The following is a 20,841-nucleotide window of genomic DNA, read 5'->3' as shown; positions in this document are numbered from 1 at the left end:
ACATGAGTGTCACTTACAGGTACTTTAACAATCTGTGCATGTATTGTTTCCATGTGCTGTAGTATCCAGTCTCCATATGTGTCACTTTCTGGTACTGTTATTCCTTGTATCTATAATAAAAACACACCAAAATGCTGGAGGGACACAGCCAGTCTTTTCAGCATCCATAGGAGACAAAGATATATTGCTGAAGTTTTGGGCCTGGGCCCTTCTTCAAGGAATAGGCAGAATGAGCCAGAAGCAGGAAATCTGAGAAAGTCTCAGAATTCAGACAGGGCTGGGCTGGGGGAGGAATCCAGACCAACAAGAGGATATGATAAGGAATGAGGTAGGAATTTATTATGTTTGTGTGAAAGGAGACAAGGGAGAGGCAGGGCTGGGGGAAGGACGGGGGAAGAAGTGGGGGTGAGCGGTTTAACGAGAGCCAGAGAAGTCAATGTTAATGCCATCTGGTTGGAGGATGCCCAGTTGAAAGATGAGGTCCTCCGATTTGAGGGTGGTCTCAGTCTGGCAGTGCATGAGACCATGGGAAGACAGGTCAGCGAGGGAATTGGGTGGCCACTGGGAGATCCACGGTATTGCGGTGGACAGAGGCGAGGCGCCCAACAAAATGATCTGTCAGTCTGCATCCAGACTCCAATGTATAGGAGACCGCAATGGGAGCACGTCTATGATGGTCATTTGCAAGTACAGCGCATTCACATGTTATTGGACACTATATTACTCAACATATTAGAGAGTTGTTTCTCAGTATGACAATATCCATCAGTGTTGATCGCAAAAAACTTAATGTTCAGTGGGCAGATGCTGCGATAAATGATCTGTTTTCAGGAACTGAAAGCTGCTTTCAGGTATTCATGTACTGAAGTACCAGTGAGTTGCTGAATTATTGTCCACTTATGAGTTGCCTTTGTGCCGTGTACACATATGTGTGCAATTTGTACTTAGGAATTTTGCCTTTTGATACTGTTATATCATGAGTTTGAACTTTGGTTTCAGTTACCATAGTATCCAGGGTATATGAGTTTATCTTTTGGGAAGGACAATACGTTTCACTTTCAAGGGCATTAATTTCCCATGTGAACAGCACATTATCGTATTTTGCACGAGACAATTGAATCGCAAGCTACCCATCGCCAAGATTGACATGAAGTTGTCTGACTAACAATTGAATGTTCTTAGTTGAAATGCATTACGTTTGCCAAAGCAAATCACAGAGCCCTGGATCCAGTTCTCCACTCTCTCAGCAACCTTCCAAGAGCCGAGTAGAATTTGCTTTGGAATGCTAAACAAAAGGAAATTTTTAAAAAATAGATCGACCTCACCCTGAGTGACAGACGAAGGAAGAAAGGGAATTAAGAAATAATGAGCAGGAACACTGAGTTCTCTGCTGTTTCCTCCTCCATTCGCTGACCTGCTAATGTCCAGTTTATAGGTGCCAGCACCCATGCTCAGATGTCCATGGTGCAGTCAGCGAGAGCAGTTATCGACTGCACTATGGTGGGATCGAAGCTCCTCCAGATTCTGTCCTTTGCCAGCCTTGTGGTGCACCTCCTCCACAACCTATTGTTGGAGCCAAGGTCAGCATTGCATCATCTGGGGTCACTTGATGGTCACCTCCCCAGAATGATCAAAGAATTACCTTTGCCCCCCCCCCATCCATTCCTTCCAAGTCAATGGTTTGGATCGTGCTGGCATTTCAGCTCCTGAAACTGGAGTAAATCCTGGAATGTACGACCACGGTGTGAAACGGGAAAGCTTAATATTACTGGCAGGTTCTGATGGCTGAATCGATGTTTGTTTTGGTGATGGATTCCCCATGGTGCTCCAGCCACAGAGCAAGTGCAGCAACTGAAGCACCCTGCATTTCATCAGAAATCTCAGAAAACATTAGGATGCAAAGGTTAATTACCACATTTTAAACTGTTTTCCTTTTGTTCAGTGGTTTAATTATTTATGTGTTGGGATCATCTTAGTTGATTTGGTTTTACTTTTTTACTTGAACGTTAAGAGTTTTTTAAAACCTTGCCAGCTCTCCACGCATGGCTGATCAGCCCTTCACTTCATAATGCCTGTACTCACTCCACTCACTTCCCTCCTCACTCCATTCCCACTCCCTCCCCTGCTCATTCCAACCCTCATTCCTTCTATTCCCATCCTCACACCCTCCTCGCTGTCCTCCTCACTCCCCTCCCCACTTCCACCCTCCTCAGTGTCCTCCTCACTTCCCTCCTCACTCCATTCCCACTCACTCCTCACTCCCACCCTCACTCCCTTGATCACTCAACCCTCATTCCTTCCATTCCCCTCTTCATTCCCCTCACTCAACTCTCATTCCTTCCATTCCCCTCACACCCTCCTCACTGTCCTCCTCACTTCCCTCCCACCCTCCTCAGTGTCCTCCTCACTTCCCTCCTCACTCCATTCCCACTCACTCCTCACTCCCACCCTCACTCCCCTGCTCACTCAACCCTCATTCCTTCCATTCCCACTCACTCCTCACTCCCCTCCTCACACACCTCCTCACTCCCACCCTCACTCCCCTGCTCACTCAACCCTCATTCCTTCCATTCCCACTCACTCCTCACTCCCCTCCTCACACACCTCCTCACTCCCACCCTCACTCCCTTCCTCACATACATCCTCACTCCTGCCATCACTCCCCCCTCACATACCTCCTCACTCCAGCCATCACTCCCTCCTCACTCCCACCCTCATTCCTTCAATTCCCATCCTCACTCCCACTCTCACTCTCCTCCTCACACATCTCCTCCCTCCCGCTGTCACTACCCCCTTATCACACACCTCCTCACTCCCACCGTCACTCCTTCCTCACTCCCGTGCTCACTCTCCGCCTCACTCCCACCCTCACTCCCCTCCTCACTCCTGCCGTCACTCCTGCCCTTACTCCCTGCTCATTCCCTCCTCACTCTCCCTTACTCCCCTTCTCACTCCTGCCCTCATTCCCCTCCTCATTCCCTCCTCACTGCCCTCACTCATTCCACTCATTCCCCTCTTACTCCCATCCTCACTCCCCTCCTTGTTCCCACCATTGCTCCCCTCCTCATTCCCCTCCTCGTTCCCGCCGTTGCTCCCCTCCTCGCTCCCATTTTCACTCCCTTCCCCGCTCCTGCCCTCACTCCCGTTTTCACTCCCTTCCTCGCTCCCACCCTACTCTTGCCCTCACTCCCCTCCTCACTCCTGCACTCACTCCTGACCTACTCTCAAAGCCCTCCTCACTCCCATACTCACTCCCCCCTCACTCTTCTGTTCATTCCTGTCCTCACTCTCACCCTCCTATCCTCACTCACCCTCACTCTCCCCTCATCCCTGTCCTCACTCCCATCCTCACTCTCCTTCTCACTCCTGTTCTCACTCCCATCCTCCCCCCCCCTCACTCTTCTCCCCACACCCACCCTCACTCCTGCCCTCACTCCTCTCCCCACGACCACGCTCCTGGATCTTGGACTGTGCAAGAGCAGGGGAATTGAGCCTCCACTGTGCCTGGACTACAGGCGGCAACGCTGGGAGCAGTGATTGGTAGCACCAACTCGCCCAGTACTGTGCAACATGATTATCGTAGTGTGGTTGACTCTGTGGTTTATGTAGCAGGATAGTTATCCGTTGAAAAACTAACTCCATGACATTTTTAAATATACCTTCTTTACAAAATTGAAACAAGTCATATTGTTCAAATAGATATTGTGAATATTATCTGGATAATGTTTGAACCATATTTATTTGTCTGTAAAGGTTTATGGAAATATGTACAAATATATTTCACAAGACAAATAGCATCTGTGGAGAGCAAAACAGATTTATGGTTCAGAACCGTCTTCATTCCTCAGAAAGTTTTAAGTTGGTCATCTGCTGAAACATCACTGACTAAAAACTTTATTGATGGCACTTTTAATGGAGCGGTAGCGTATTGCAGTTACAATGCCAGCGACCGGGGTTTGAATCCGGCGTTGTCTGTATGGAGTTTGTACGTTCTCCCTGTGACCTACGAGGTTTTCCTTGAGGTGCTCCAGATTCCTCCCATCTTTCAAAAATGTACTGGGGTCATAGGTTAATTGGGGTAATTGGGCGGCACTGACCTCATGGATCAGAAGGGCCTGTTGCTATGCAATATGTCTGAATTTTTTAAAAATAAAATTAAAATGAACTCTCCCAGCATCTCCTCTAAACGTGATAAAAGTGTAACTGAGGAAGGAATGTTGTATCATGTTTTGGCAACGTCCTTCTCTCTCTTTAGTTTCTGGCAAAGGGGTATTTCACATCGTATCGTTAGTTCTTACTGTTAACTTCTCCTAGCCCTTTCATTGCTATTTTTGGGCTGAGTGGCCCAATGGGTTTAACACTGACTCTTTCACATCCCACGTAGTGGCTTTTGCTTCCCTCGTTGCTAGAGGGGTCATTTTGCTGAGATGGAGAGATGCTGCCCCTCCCGCTCCCACTCAACGGTTGGCGGATGTGAGGGCTTATCCGTCTCGAGAGAAAATGGATCTTAACTTTCTTTCTCTCTGGGGTCCTTTTCTCAATTACTTTCAAAACGTAGATTAATTATTTCTGATTTTTTTTCATGGCCCCATAGTTATTATTATGAGTCGTGGACTCTTAACTTGGCAGGCAGCCCTCACAGGGTGGGGTTTGATTCTTAGTTTAAGATATCCAAAATCAGATTCTCCAAAATCCCCATTTATCCAAAATTTCAGATAATTAGAGTTGTACAGTTTATGTTTTATTTCTCTTTCCCTTTTTTCCATTTAATAACATGTACCTTTATAACCTTGTTCATTGTAACTCAATATTAATTTACTTTTTATTATTACCATATGTACCTATGTATTTTGCATTTGCTAAAATCAATAAAAAGATTGAAAAAGAAAATTAACTCTGTATCTCCCACCCCGACGCTGCTTGCCTGGTGAACATCTCTTTGATTTCTATTCCAATTTCAAACGTTTAGCTCCTTCATTTTTTTTGCTGATCATTTTCCTGTGACTCGTATCCCTCTTCTTCCATCTCACTTATCCCCTCTCCATCCATCTCCTTTCTCATTTTCTTTGTTGACAGACTGGTTTCCACCATAGCTTTTAGAACATAAAAAAATTAGAGCACGGTACAGGCCCTTCGGCCCACAATGTTGTGCTGACTTTTTAAACCTACTCCACAATCAAAACCTTCCCTACCTGTTGTGAGCAAGAAAACAGATTTGATGGGTCTCAAAAGCAAGGACTCTGAATGCAGTCTGGCAATAAATTATTTTATTTACAGAAGACCAGCATGGGAAAATCATAACGGGAATAAAACACACACACGCAATTTATAGAAGGCGCACGTGGGAAAATCGTAATGAGAATAAAACACACGCACGCAACGAACTAGGTACCTATAGTCAAGGAAAAAAATATGATTCCCGCCACTCCATTACATACGAACGACCCTCCACAATATAGTTCTTCACACCCATAAGCCTCTATTTTTTTCATCCATGTGCTGGTCTAAAAGTATTTTAAATGTTGAAATGTACTGGGGGTTTAGATTAATTAGGTGTAATTGGGCTGCACGGAGTCATGGGTCGGAATAGCCTGCATGTCTAAATTTAAATATTGTACCAGCCACCTCCAGCACCCCAAAAATGCATTCCAGGCAATAAAACGTACCCCTGAAGTCTCCCTAAAACTTTCCTCCCTTCATCTTATGCAGATGTATTTGCTATTGTTGCCCCGGGAAAAAGATGATGGCTGTCCACCCTATCTCCAAGCCTCTGATAACCTTGTAGACCTCAATTAAGTCACCTCTCATCCTTCTTCGCACCAACAGGAAAAGCCACTTTAAAGTGATGTCTTGCATTCATGAACATGACAGGCAATTTGAAAATAGCAAAGACCAACACAGTGTAGATGGATGATCCGATAATATTTGGCAGGGACATGAAGGGAATATTACAGTTTTGAGTTTGATCACATGAACCAAGATAAGACTCCAGTTTAAAAGTGAGTTTGCATCTCCTCATTTATCTGACTGAAGTAATAATTTCACACATCTCTGTGTTAAAATTTCAGCTAACATCTGACTCCCCATTTCAATCTGCCTTTTACCTCTTTGCAAAACACAGCACCACTGGCAGTTTTGCCCTCAATTTTACCATAGGGCCTTGCAAAGCCACATTCTCTTCATCAACTACAGTTCCCTGTGTCAACTCTCCTTGTGGCTTCATTAAAAGAAAACATCAAATATTATTGGCAGTAACCAAATCTGATCTGGCTTTCACGTCTTGAAACAAAAACTGAACAAACTACAGAAATAAACTGCCCTTCAATTCCATCACCTGTCAATTTGAAAACCCACGGTCTGCTCCAACTATCTGTAAGCCTCTCATTGTTTCAATGCATTCAAGATCACAGATTTGATTTTAATGCAGACATATGCCATTCCTCCCTTGTGTTTAAACTATCCTCAAGAATTGGCGAATGGATATAGGCAATTAATCCATGGGCAAGGGGGCCCAAGGTGGAGGGTGTTAGGGGAGGGAGGAGATGTGGATGTTGAAACCTGTTAGGAAGAACTATTGGAACTGTGAATTACATCAAGAAATCTTCTCATGATCAAACAGTAAAAGGTCAAAGCTTGTATAAATAACCCAGTGACATAAGATGAAGGAAAAAGGCTTGAAGGCTCATAACAATTTTCAATATACAGTAAAACCCCTGGTATCTGGCACCTACAGGGATTGATAGATGCCAGATAAATGTATTTTCCGGTTGATTGAGACTCATTGACAATGCCTAACTCATACACCAGCATTAAGATTAAACAATTTAAAAGACAAAAGTACTACAGTGTACCCTGAACAAACTTCACTTGCGTGAATACACAAACCTTAAAGCATTTTACTTTATTTTCAGTCACATTCTTTGAAAATATTTACCTGTTGCTGCATCTGCAGGTTCCTCCCCTCCACGGAGCCCCCGAATGACAAGCAATAACATCATCATTAACCCCCTCCCCCAAGTTTGCAGATAAAGTTTTACTAATATACTTAATAATATACTAGGCAGGGATAAGGAGGCACTTTAAGAGAGTCACCCCAACAGCGAGCAGCATCAACCTGGGCGACACTATTTTATTCAAACACAATGTGGTGATATGACTACTACAGTGGCCGCACTCCTACCAGCCTACTGCAGGGGGCAACCACTGTACCTGCAGGTCAGCCACCTGGGAGGCTGGCCCCACTGACCCGTATAAAGACTTGAGCCGGCCCCTTTCTAAATCAATCGGGCACGTGGAACCAGAGGCTACACAGATCTGGTGCTCACTTTGGTGTTCAACTTTAAGCTGATTAAAGCCTATAATACAGTTTTCTCAAGTTCTGGGCTTGTTTGCTGCACCACAATATAATCATTCCACACCCTTGAGAGGCTGGACATAAACTCTCAGTACTTGGATGCTCCAGCATACTTTGAGATCTGGAAGCATGCGATCGAGGCAATCACCCACACTCAAGCGGAGGCCATCAATACGAACTAGAGAAAGCTCATGGTCCTACACACCAAGCTTGGGCCCCCATGCTTTTCAGGCCATCAGAGACTGCACAGATTTTGCGAAAACCTGCAATGGCCACCCTGGAAGGTATGTGTACCGGCCCCCAACAAATATACTCAGCATCAGAGTACAGCAGCCAGGTGAGACAGCTAACATTTACCTGGGGGCTCGATGAGAGCTAGCACACCTGTGCACTGTTGAAGCTGGCGTGACTGCTGGGGGAGTGGAGCGACTCGTCCGAGATACGTTTGTGCGAGGGCTGTGGTCAAGAACAGCTCGACAGAGACTATTGGAGGAGAATAATGCCTCCCTCGTCAGGGTCATGGAGGTGGTCCACTCCCTAGAAGCTGCAGCTCACCATGTGGAGGTCTTCGATGCTTGCCTCTCCAATTCAGCAGCCTGGCCGACACCAACGACAGCAGCGGTCGGTGAAGGTCCCCACGTGAAAGAGACGATCATCCCCGCTGATGCAGTCTGCCGCTGTAAGTACTGCAGGTCCTGGTGTGGGTCAGATAGGCGCTCCTGTAAGAACTGCCCTGTGAGGAACTCACATTGCTCCCGATGCGGGAAGAAAGGCCACTTCACTAAAGTGTGCCTCTCCAAACCCACTGGGAATGACGTGGCCCAACGCGACCAGCCAGCAGTGCCTCCCAACTCTCTGGGCCCCTCCATGTCCGAGTGCTGGGTGATGCTATTACCCTGCCCGTCGCTTCCACCCGCACTGACGTCACTTCCAGCCCGGCCGTTAAACCGTGCTACCACCTTTGTGCTCAACATGGGCTCCGCCATCTTTCGCCAACCAACTTCTGCCCTCACTGATGACATTACTTGTGACTGGACTTCTGCCCCACACTGATGATGTCACTTCTGGCTGGGCCACTGGGCCGAGCACGTCCCCCTGGCACCGCCATCATGGGCCAGCTGACCTCCAGCCGCACCGACCCGAGCCATACCGGCACGCTGACTAGATGTCATGGTCAACACAGGACCGCACTCTGATCACATTCCTCCTCCAAAGGCCACCCACCGGCTGCTGCTCACCGCAACTGGGGAGCAGCGACCCGGATACCGAGGAGGTCCGAGTGTCCACCACACTGATTAAGGACATTCCCCACAGACTTGGGCGCTCAATGATGGACATCACTGTCAATGGGAAGGTAACAAAATGCCTGTTTGATAGCAGTACTACAGAGAGCTTCGTGCACCCGAATGTGGTCTGGACAATGAAACTCAGGATGTATCTAGCATACTTGCCCATCGTTTATGTGTCCCAGGACCACTCGATCACGGCATTAGGGTGCTGCTCAGTGAACTTGACAGTGGGGAAGGGGGAACATACCATGTTTCAGGCTCCTGGTCATGCCCAGCTCTGTGCCCCTGTTATCCTGGGACTAGATTTCCAGTGTCACCTCCACAGCCTCACTCTTACCTTTGGTGGCCCAGTCCCCCCACTCACCATCCACAACACAAAGTTCAGTGACCGTTCCAAATCTACCTATGGACTCTCCTCCCTGTCATCCCTTTTCAATTACCTAATGCTGGACTGCAAACCAATAGCGGCAAAAAGCAGGCACTACTGTACAGCCGAAAGGGCTTTTATCAAGATTAAGATGAAACAACTCCTGGCGGAGGGAGTTATAGAACCCAGCAACAATCCCTGGAGAGGTCCTAGAGAGCAGCAAACTGAGGATGGTCATCGATTATAGCCAGACCAACTGGTACACCCAGCTGGATGCCTACCCTCTGCCATGCATCGGCGACATGCCAACGAGATAGCCCAGTACAGGGTTTTCTCCACCATTGACCTGAAGTTGGCCTATCACCAGCTCCTCATCCATGCCTGGGATAAACCTTGTACTGCCTTTGAGACAGACGGGCACCTCTTCCAGTTTCATTGGGTTCCATTTGGGAGTCTCCATGTGCCAGAGGGAGATGGATCGTATGGTAGACCGGCACAACCTAAGAGTGACCTTCCCGTACCTGGACAATGTCACCATCTGCGGCCATGACCAGCAGGACCACGATGTCAACCTGGAGAGATTTCTCCAGACGGAAGAGGCATTAAACCTCACCTATTACGGGGAGAAGTACGTGTTCAGCGCCACCCACCTTGCCATCCCTGGGTGCATCATGGAACATGGTGTCATCAGTCCTGACCCCGAACACACGCATCCCATAATGGAAGTGCCCCTCCCCAACATGCTCAAGGCCCTGCGCAGGTGCCTAGGGCTCTCCTCCTATTACTCCCAGTGGGTCCCTCGCTTCTCAGATAAGGTCCACCCACTGGCCCAGGCCACCACCTTTCCCCTCCCCGCAGAGGCACAAGCGACCTTCGCCCGCATTAGACAGGACATCGTCAATGCCACGATGCATGCCGTGGATTAGTCTTGAGGGACTCCAAGGGGCAAGATAGATGAATGCATAATGCACCAAAGGGAATGTTTTCCTGGAGCAAAATCTCCCAAGTGCATGCCCTCTCCTCAGAGTTCATTTAGAACTTTCAAGCATAATATCTCTTCAACTGAGTGAACGATACAGAGTATCAGGAGCAGAGTAGGCCGACTGGCCCATTGAGTCCTCTCCGCCATTCCAATCATGAGCTGATCCATCCACCTACTCAGCCCCACTCCCCGACTTTCTCCCTGTAACCCTTGATGCTCGACTAATCAAACACATGTCAATCTCTGCCTTAAATACACCCAGTAATCTCACTTGCACGGCCATAAGTAAATCACGAAAATCTGTAGACACCATGGTTTTCACTTCCATGGCAACAAGTTCCAACGACTTACAACCCTCCGACTGAAGAATTTTTTCCGCATCTCTGTTTAAATTGTCACCTTTAATCGTGAAGTTGTGCCCTCTTGTCTTAGACTTCCCTACCATGGGAAATATCCTTCCCACATCTCCTCTGCACAGGCCTCTCAGCATTCAGCTTTCAGCAGGTATATTGTTTGCCTGAAAAGTGATGGTCGAGATGTGTCAAATGTCAGGTCTTGAAGTCGCTTCTCCCCAACTTAAAAACTAGATCATTCTCAATTATTCCAATGTCTCTTGCTACATTTACTGCCTTATCACTGGACACTGACACCCTGCATTTTGTGGTAAGTGGGCCATGCCATTCCGAATCTCTGGAGTGTGTCCTTACCTGACATGCTGGTGGATTTCATGGAGGATTGGCTGTTCTTCCGCTTTCTCTTCCCATCCGGCCACCTGCAATGCAAAATGTAACTTCAGTGGACACATCCAACAACCTTGGCCATTTGCACTGGTCGCCAAACTCACAAAGTAACATGAAATAGCCAAGAACATAACCCTGCCTGGGCCACAGTCTTATTGCTACTGAATGTCCACTAATTATTTTTACATGGATTTTTACTCCTGGTTAGGGATCGCAGTACAAGAATTAGCATGCTGAGAGTTAGCCTCTCATGTACATGCTTACTGAGTAAATTACATTCTTTTGCAGACAACTTGAGTTTATGTTGGTATTAGGAATTTCAAAACTCCATTGGACTGTGAGCATCATTAGTTTTACTTACAGTTGTTGGACTTCAGGGGAGTGGGATTAATTGTAATGTATAGCCCTGCAAAAGATGCAGCCCAGGACATCACAGGCAAAACCCTCCCCACTATCAAGAACATCTTCAGGGAACGCTGCATCGGAAGGCAGCAGCAATCATCCAGGATCCCCACGCTCTGTTCTCGCTGCTGCCATCAGGAAAGAGGTCAAGGTGCCACAAGACTCACACCACCAGGTTCACGAATAGCTGCTACCCCTCCACTGTCAGACTCGTCAACATCAAACTCAATCAGAGACTCATTTAAGGATTCTTACTTTTGCACTTTTTATTCCCTCTGTATTATGCACAGCCAGTGTTTAAGTTCTTTATTTGTTTCCGTGTGTATATGGTGTACACTTTCTTTTGCACTACCAATAAGTGGTGATTCTGCCTCGCCCACAGGAAAAAAAATCTCAGGGTTGTATGTGATGTCATGGATGTACTCTGAGAATAAATCTGAAATCTATATAGACATGATGCACTGGATTTCTGCCATCAGCACAGCACCATCCTTTAACTGGTTGGATTTGAAGAGGGCCACAACCAGAACCTAGAGAGAAAGGGAGAAATGGTGCACCTGTAGAAGTTCAACTGTTAAAAATTTAGAGATATGAGTCTATGTCAGCCAAATACCCTAAGTAACCGATAACCCCCGAACATTTAGAATGGTGGGAGGCAACAGGAGTGCCCAGAAGAAACCCACACAGGCACGGAGAGAACATGCAAGCTCCTTACAGACAGTGCTGGATTTGAATCTGGGTGGCTGCCACTTTAATAGCATTGTGCTAACCTCGATGCTAACTGTGCTGCAGAGACAGGCCCAATTTACTCCAGACTTTGTGCTGGAGGTGGGAGGACTAGGACTGACCAACTCAGACTGTCGTGGTAGGAACTTGTTATGCGCAAAATAGAAAAATGCAGGACCACAATGACAATGGTTCAGAAAATACTTGATTGACCAGAAAACGCTTTTAGATTTTTAAATTTACACATACAGCACAGAAACAGGCCCTTCTGGCCCACAAGCCTGTGCCGCCCAATTACACCCTATCAACCTACAACCCCCATACAATTTGAACGGTGGGAGGAAACTGGAGTCACCTTCATGTTTAATAATCAGCAGTGGGGTAAAATCAAAACCGATAAAATCCTGAGGTGGAGAATTGAACTCTCCACCTACAATTACGACATACTGTACCGGCACGGAAAGCTCAACGAGCCCTCGGATGCCCCACCTTGGGGGACGTGCACCAATGCACAGATGGATCCACTGCAGGCACTGCACGACAACCTCTGCCACCCTGGGATCCCTCATTTTTTTCACTTTATCAGGGCCCGTAATCTCCCCTATTCCATCGAGGACATCAAGTCGTTGACCAGAAATTGCCAGGTCTGCGCGAGTGTAAACCAAACTTCTACCAGCCCGACTGGTCACACCTGATTAAGGCCACTCACTCCTTTGAACGTCTGAGTATGGACCCCTACCCTCCATGAACCACAACGTGTACTTCATCAACATCATCGATGAGTATTTGCGGTTCCCCTTTGCCATCCCCTGTCTGGACGTGACCGCAGCTACCATCATAAAGGCTCTGAACAACCTGTTCACTATTTTCGGGTACCCCTAATATGTTCACAGCAATAGGGGTTCGTCCTTCATGAGTGACGAGCTGCATCAATATTTTCTGTCCAAGAGCATGGACTGGAAGACAGTACTACTGGCCTTAAAGTCCAAGGGCCTCCCCATCCCCACTTGCAAGAGGTCCTCCCAGAAGCGCTCCTATGCTATCCGGTCCCTCCTGTGTATGGCCAGCAGGGTAGAATCGAGATGGCTGCTGCCAAGATGGCCACCATGAGATCCCGAAGATGGCCATGCCTATGGATCACATGCAGTGGAGTCTGCAAGAGATTTTGGACATGATGTCATCCCGTGTTGTCTTCCTTCAGTTCCCACCTTTCGGTCCTCAGCCACCAGAAGTGACGCCAAATTGGATCGATCCAAGATGGCGACATGGGTCACAGTCCTCACGCGATGCTGCTGGAGAAAGATTTAGAATGCCATACCTTGGTGTAGTGACCCTTCTTCCTTCAGTTCAAACAGATCACACTATGGGCCAGACAATACTTCATCGGGTGCTTGGTCTGGCCGCAGTAGTTGCACCTCGTGTGCTCGGCAGTGGCAGTGGTAGTCAGGGTCCCCAAGTCCTAAGATGGCGGCACCCATGTTCCCCATCTGGTGGCTGAGTAGCTCACAGTGTAAGCCTCAGTGTTCTTCTGGGCTACCTCCAGCAATTGAGCCATCTGCACAACTTCCTGTGGGGTTCGATTGCCCTTCTTCAGGAGTCACTCGCGGATGTAATTGGAACAGAAGCCGGAGACTAGCCCATCACGGATGAGCTCCTCTTGTTAGACCGCCGTGGTCACATCCATGCACCCACAGGCTCGTCTCAGCTTCATTCATGGGCCTCACAAAGTTGTTGACGGACTCACCTGGGGCCTGGTGTGACCAACTGGTAACGTGCATACAAAGAGTTCATGGGAGCAACGTATTGCTGCTGCAGCAGGGCCATTGCGCCCTCGTATTTTTCGCAGTCCCGTATTATTTGGTACTGAAGAGGCCCACCAAAAGAACTGGTGTTAAATCTATATTGAAAACTTTTGATACAGTATGGATAACCTTTCTCCAGTATTTTTCTAGTTTGGGACAAGTCCAGGACATATGAATTAATGACACTTCTCCTCTCTTACACCTGTTACACCAGGGAGTCATATCAGAATAAAAGCAAGACAATTTTGCCTTAAACAAATGCACTCTATGTACCACTTGGAATTGTAATAGACAATGTCGAGCACATAACGAAGAGTTATTACCAACTTAAGAATTGTGTCCCAATCCACATCCGATATACAGGTAGTCAAATTTAAATCCTGTTCCTAAGCATTTTTGATTTTAACTAATGAAGTCTGATTTAAACATAACAATTTCTCGTAAATACTAGATATTAAGCCTTTATGAGAAGATATCAAGCTAAAAAAAAATCGATAAAATTTGATTCAGACTCCCTTGGAAAATTAGAAACGTGGTTCAAGAAAATGACAGACTTGGAAATATTTTAAGAATTGTGATTTGGGCAAGTTAAATTTAGCATAATCTGTTCAAATGATATAAATTAATATTAATCATTCAGATATAAGATTCCAGAAGTTATGAGATTCTTACTTTATACTTTTACTTCAATGTAATTAAATTGTTTGACTTGCATCTTTTCCACATTCCTTCTATTAATTTTTTTTAACCTTCACTTTTCTTTTAATACCAGTTACATATAACATCTGGCAACATGGTTCGGTAAAGGGTTGAAGTTTTTCTTCTCTACTATTTTTTCTTTCCTTTTTTTATATTATTAAGATTTTTTTTCCAACATAAAGGTACACACAGTACAACTCTGATTATCCAAAATCCTCAGTTATCCAAAATTTTTTTGGACCCAGAAGTGACGTCTGTTCGGTTCTGAAATTTTTTTCGGATAATTGAGGATTTCATAAAAAATCAGAAATCCTCACTTATCTGAAAAATTTTGAAGCCGAAATTATGTTATCTCACCTCCAAAAAATTTTGGATAAATGAGGATATCCGAAACAATCAGAAATGCTCAGTTATCCATCATTTTCTCGGAGCCGAACTGACGTCACAGGGTGAAAAATGTTTGCAATTTTGGAAAAACCTCGGAGTAGAATTTTGAGTTTTTGGTGTTGGATTTATCTTATTTTGTTCAGGTTGCTTTTTGGTGAGAATTAAACATTATTTCATGCTTAAAAAACCTTCCCTTGTTGTTTGTTGTTGTTTAAACACTGTTACAAGTGATTTGCTATTGCTACTGGGCTGTTTTTAAAAAAATGACCAGTTTTCTGAAAATATCATTTATCCGAAATAGGCCCGGTCCTGACTATTTTGTACAATCGGAGTTGTACTGTACTATTTAAAATATGAATTATGGATATGATATACAATTTATGTATGTTAGTGATATACAGAATCTCATTTAGTTTAGGTACTACCTTATTGAACTGTACCCTTTATGTTTGTGTAAGTTCTTTATTAAAATCAATAAAAACATTTTAAAAAGAAAAAGAAAATAATATTTTCTTGTGCTTGGCTATATCAGGGAAGAGATATGGGACTATCAGAGCCAGCACCACCAGGTTGAGGAACAGCTTCTTTCCACGGGCAGTGAGAATGCTGAACGACCAAAGAAACTGCTTACACTGGCCATCCAAGACTCTCGTATTTGTGAAACAATATTTATTTATTTATTTGTACAAATGAATACTTGTCCTGCATAACAGGACTAGTATTTCCGACGAATAGACCTCAATCTGTTAAGTTAGACAACCTGTCCTCCTCCATTCTCACCTGAGCATGGGCATGCCCCAGGGCTGGGTGTTGAGCTCTCTTCTGTACTCCTTTCACCTATGACTGCATTCCTGTATATTGTTCTAATTCCATCATCAAGTTCACACAGATGACACCACGGTGGTTGCCTGATCAGAGGGGACGATGAGACGGCCTATAGGGATGAGATCCAGCACCATGCTGAAAGGTGAGCTATACAGGAGGAATCAGTGTTCAAACAGAGAAAGTCATCGGGTCACAAGAGGGATGAGAAGCCAAATGACTTTGTCTTGCTAACTCCTCTTGAACCCCTCTTGGTTCATACAAACTTAGATGGGTCCTTAGATACTGCATCTATCCTGTCGAATTCCACAGAAAGAGACTACTGACACCCTTCTGTTGCTAAATAAATGCAACAAAAATAGAAAGGCAGATGACGGTAGTTCTTACTTGCCCAATGCCTTATCAGTCAAATGATCAGTTGTAAAATTTTAAGTGCAAATATTCATGTAAAACCTCAAACTTAGTGCTTTGGATTTAGACACAAGTACAATCCATGCACACAAGGTACCATTCTGGAAAATACATGAACTCTTCCAATCCCATTCCAACCGACCACTTTCCCAGCAACTCTGACTGATTCAGCGCTGGAGATATCCCATTAAGAGTCAAGGCAGGGCAAATTCACTCAAATGACTCTTGGTACAAGAATGATGTCTTATAGATTAAGTTTAGTAGAACCAGAGGTTCTACTCTTGAGACCATAAAGGTTTTGAGTTAAATCAATAGGACAGATGTCAAGAAGCTGTTTCCCCAGGAAACAACATCTAGAACTACTCATTGCTGCATTTGGGTGTTCCCACTTGCTTCAAAAGGATATCTATCAATCATGTGGGTGCCCAGGAGCAGAGCTACCTGCCTCAATAGCCTTTTTCCACTGGTACCCTATCCCAGGAATTGACTGGGAATTTACTGGGATAGGGACCGGTGAAAAAGGACACTGTCTGAACGCTGGCATCAAATGATATCTTTTCACACCGGCGATTAACCACCTCTATCCCTACTCATATCCCCGGTGCGTGCTGACAAAACCAGTAGAAAAGGTACAGCAGAAAGTCACCTGTTTCCAGTTGAAGGCAGAACACTCCGATCCCTGAGGATAATGTGTTCAGGGGAAAAGCCATTAGTATCCTAGTTAAGGGTGGCCCAGTGGAAATGGCACAAAGGGCTTCCTATCCCGGGACACTGCACAGCCAATTAACGGGGATGCCAGTGGCAAAGGGGCTAATGACTATCACCCAGTAGCACTCACATTTACTGTGATAAAATGCTTTGAAAGGTTGGTCATAGATAGAATTAACTCATACCCAATGCAATCAATACCAACTGCAATTCGCCTACCATTACAATCGCTCCAAGGCAGATGCAATATCACAGGCTCTCCACTCAGCTCTGGATCACCTAGACAATAGCAACACACACGTGCATCAGGCTGCTTTCCATCAATTACAGCTCAGCTTTCAACACCATCATCCCCTCAGTACTGGTCAGTGAGCTTCAAAACTTACCTCTGCACCCCCTTCTGTAACTGGATCCTTGATTTCATCATCGAGGACCACAGTCAGAACAAATTGGAAACAACATCTCCTCCTCACTGACAATCATCACAGGCGTACCTCAAGGATGGTGCTTAGCCCACTGCTCTACTCATTATACCCCCATGACTGGGTGGCTAAGCACAATTCAAATACAATCTACAAACTTGCTGATGGCATCACAGTTGTCAGAATCACAGACGGTAATGAGGAAGTGTACAGGAGGGAGACAGTTCAGCTTGCTGAGTGGTGTCACATCAACATTAGCAAAACAAGGAGCTAATTGTAGACCAGGAAGAAATCAGGTGAACATGACCCAGTCCTCATCGAGGGGTCAGCAGTGGAGAGGATTAAGAACTTCAAATTCCTGGGTATCAACATCTCTGAAGATCTGTCCTGGGGCCTCCATGTTGATGCAATCATAAAGAAGGCTCACCAGCGGTTATTCTTCGTGAGGAGTTTGAGGAGATTCGGTACATCACCGAAGTATCTTCTAAATATCTACAGGTGCTCCGTGGAGAGTGTTCTGACCAGTTGTATCTGGTATGGAGATGCCAATCCACAGGTCAAGAAAAAAATCTACAGAGAGCTATGAACTTGGCCAGTTCTATCACGGGCATCAGTCTCCACTCCATCGAGGACATCTACAAGAGGTGGTGTCTTAAGGAAGCTGCCTCTACCCTTAAGGATCCCCACCACCCAGGCCATGCTCTCTTCACAATGTTACCATTGGGAAGGAGGTACAGGAGCCTGAAGACGAACACCGAGCAGTGCAAAGACAGCTTCTTCCCCTCTGCCATCAGATTTCTGAGTGGACAATGAACCACAGACACTGCCTCACTTTATCTTCTATTGCACTAATGTATTTATTTTTAAAATGTAATTTTTAGCAATATTTGTACCTGTGATGCTCCTCGAAGCAAAGGATTTTGTGACATGTTCATGACAATAAATTCTAATTCTGATTGTGAATAGCCTGAGGATTAGAGATCAGCCAAATGAGAATGCTGTTGGAGACTTTCCTTTGGTTAGATGGACGTACAACAATTGAATTAAATGCACAGTAGCATGCCCTTCTGGACATGCTCTACCCAAATATCCCTACAACCCCCGTCCGATTTTTTGGGGTGGGAGGTAACCAGAGGAAACCCATGCAGGCACGGAGAGAACATACAAATGCCTTACAGACAGCTCCAGATTCGAACCTGGGCCACTGACACTGTAACAGTGTTGTGCTAACCGTGCTACTTGAATACTCGAGGCTAAGACTGAAAGGTTTTTGGCATCAAGGGATCAATCATGTTGGAACAGGCTTCAAGAGCCACATGGCCAACTCCTGCTCCAAATTCTTTCATTTCAAGGACTCAGAAAGGAATGAAACTAGGGAAAGGGGTGAGAAAGAGGACAGAGAGAGAGAGTTTCTTATTCTGGCTTTGGCTTGATGTTAAGATGCACTGAATCTATTAGAGCGAAAGGTTTCAATCCCTGAAGTGTCATCCCACAAAATGTGTGTGTGAAGCCACCTCAGATTTGGGGTTCTTGCACAGGGAAAGACTGGTGTGGGTAGTCACACCTAGAATCAGCACGTCGCAGCCAGGAGCTTCTTCCACAAGCAAAAAATGCAATCAAGCTGCTGTCATGGTTGGAGGCCAGCCTGCTGAACATTTGCCAGATCTCTGTGGATATGCTGGAGCACTGCTTTAGAACACAATTAATGCTTTTCCAGGCATGAGGGGAAAACACAGTAGAAACAACAGAGCAGGCTCCAGACAAGCTCCTGCCCTTGTCTGGTGGAACTGCCCCTCAAGCCTCCCTCACCTTGCAAATATTCAGGACAATTGCCACCACACACGGATTATGTGCTTGTGTCCCGAAGATGACCTCTTAAATGTGTAGCACAGTTGTTCACAGAATTGCAATGCATATAACAATTCCTAGTTGCTGCCTGTGCTAAGGAAACCTCAACTATACAGTTGTAACCACATTTCTCAAGAAGTATGATGGCAGACAATTGAATACTCTATAAAAAATTACATCTAGTTTAAGAAATTGAGTTGAAAATTTTTATAAAATTTGGAAACCATCTCTGGATTTTATGAATAAAATTCCATCCACCTTTTCCAATTTACTCACCTCTCTCAATTAGAAGCTACAAAAATAATCAATGAAATACTATACATGCCAATAATATTATATATGTAGAAGTAGGGGATTCTTTCTTTTTTTTCTTTCTTATGGGTTAGGGAGAAAAATAAAAAAATTTTGTATCATTTTGTATGACAATAATTACTGTATTTTTGAATCTTATTTTGCATTGATGCAAATGATAAATAAAATTTTAAACAAAGTATTATGGCATGGTCATTTTCTGCATGTCATTCTCAATTGCTCTCACATCTGCATCTTCCTCTCAATCACACTCCAGAAAGAATCATAACACTGCCCAGGTGGGCTCTGCCTGCTGTTCCATGTAAAAGGAACGATCCTGCTCAGTGATAGCAGATACTGGAAAGTGGGGCCCTCTGCTGATGTCATGGTCCTATCTGGGCAATTGGCATGGAAAGGTCAACTCAAGTCAAATTGATTGTCATCTGATTGCACAAGTACAACCCGACAAAACCGCATTCTCCGGTCCTGGGTGCAAAACACACAGACCCTCAACCAGACATAACACACATACAGGCACACAATATGCAGGACAAAAATTCATGCATACAAAATAAATAAATAAATATTGTTCCGTGAATGGGAGTGTCTTGTATTGTGAGTGTGAGCAGTTCCTTTGGTGGTTCAGTGTTCTCGCTGCCTGTGTGAAGAAGCTGTTCCTCAGCCTGGCGGTGTTGGCTCTGATCCTCCTGTATCTCTTTCCTGATGGGAAAAGCTAAAAGATTCTGCGTTTGGGGTAGAAAGGATCCTCAATGATTTTGTGGGCCCTCTTCAGGCAATGATCCTGGCCAATCACATTGATGGGCCGAAGGGAGAGTCAAGTGATCCTCTCTACCCCTTTCATGCTCCTGTGGATTGATCTCCAGTCCATTTCTCTGCAGCAACCGTACCACACTGTGATGCAACAGGCCAGGACACTCTCAATAGAGCTCCTGTAGAAGGCTAACATAATGGTGGCTGGCAGCCTTGCCTGCTTCAGTCTTCTCAGGAAGTGCAGTCGCTGTTGTGAAAGGAGGAAGGTGCTCTTCTACCATGGTTGTTTATTCCAACTGAGAACTCAGTCATGGTCAAAACAGCAGTCATCTGATGGGAAATCACCAGTTAAATTTAGGTCTAATCTGGAGGTGAGATTGGTAGTGTGATATATTGGGCCTTTGATTAATGCATTGGAGTAAACTCTGCTCAAAGTTCTGTTGATTTTGAAGTGCATACATCAAACTCCCACAAAGTGTTTATGTGCAAGGGAACACATTGTTTCAGGAATAACCATGACAGGTGAAAGAGGCCTTATCTAAATGGTCCCCTTTCTATGTCGCTTGTTGGTAGAATTAATGTCATCAAAATGAATGTTCTGCTTAAATTTTTATATTTATTCCGGGCAATTCCGATTTTTATGCAAAAGAAATTTTTTGACTTGGTTGAGTCTATTATCTCTTTGTATGTCCAAGGTTGAATATATCTCATTTACAAAATTCACAAAAAGATGGGGCTTTGGTTTGCCTAACCGGAGACATTATTATTTGGCTATTAATATTAAATATATTATTTTCATGGATTCATTACAAAGTTAAAT

General features: G+C 45.1%; 1 protein-coding gene across 6 annotated transcripts in view; it reads right to left on the bottom strand.

The window, feature by feature from the left end:
- LOC138747523 (thyroid hormone receptor alpha) overlaps positions 1-20,841 on the bottom strand; it is a 471,266-nt gene that overhangs the window by 59,737 nt on the left and 390,688 nt on the right. For 5 of the 6 annotated variants that reach the window (XM_069906806.1, XM_069906805.1, XM_069906808.1 and 2 more), the window contains one exon: positions 10,700-10,764. In XM_069906806.1, coding sequence (XP_069762907.1) covers positions 10,700-10,764 — 65 coding nt within the window. Of the gene's footprint in view, positions 1-17; positions 94-10,699; positions 10,765-20,841 lie in introns of those variants that run through there. The other variant, XM_069906804.1, reaches the window with a different exon arrangement.

The sequence above is a fragment of the Narcine bancroftii genome, chromosome 12 (genome assembly GCF_036971445.1).
Source record: "Narcine bancroftii isolate sNarBan1 chromosome 12, sNarBan1.hap1, whole genome shotgun sequence".
Classification (NCBI taxonomy): domain Eukaryota; kingdom Metazoa; phylum Chordata; class Chondrichthyes; order Torpediniformes; family Narcinidae; genus Narcine; species Narcine bancroftii.
Note: the sequence above shows the minus strand (reverse complement) of the source record. Positions and strands in the feature narration are given on the sequence as shown.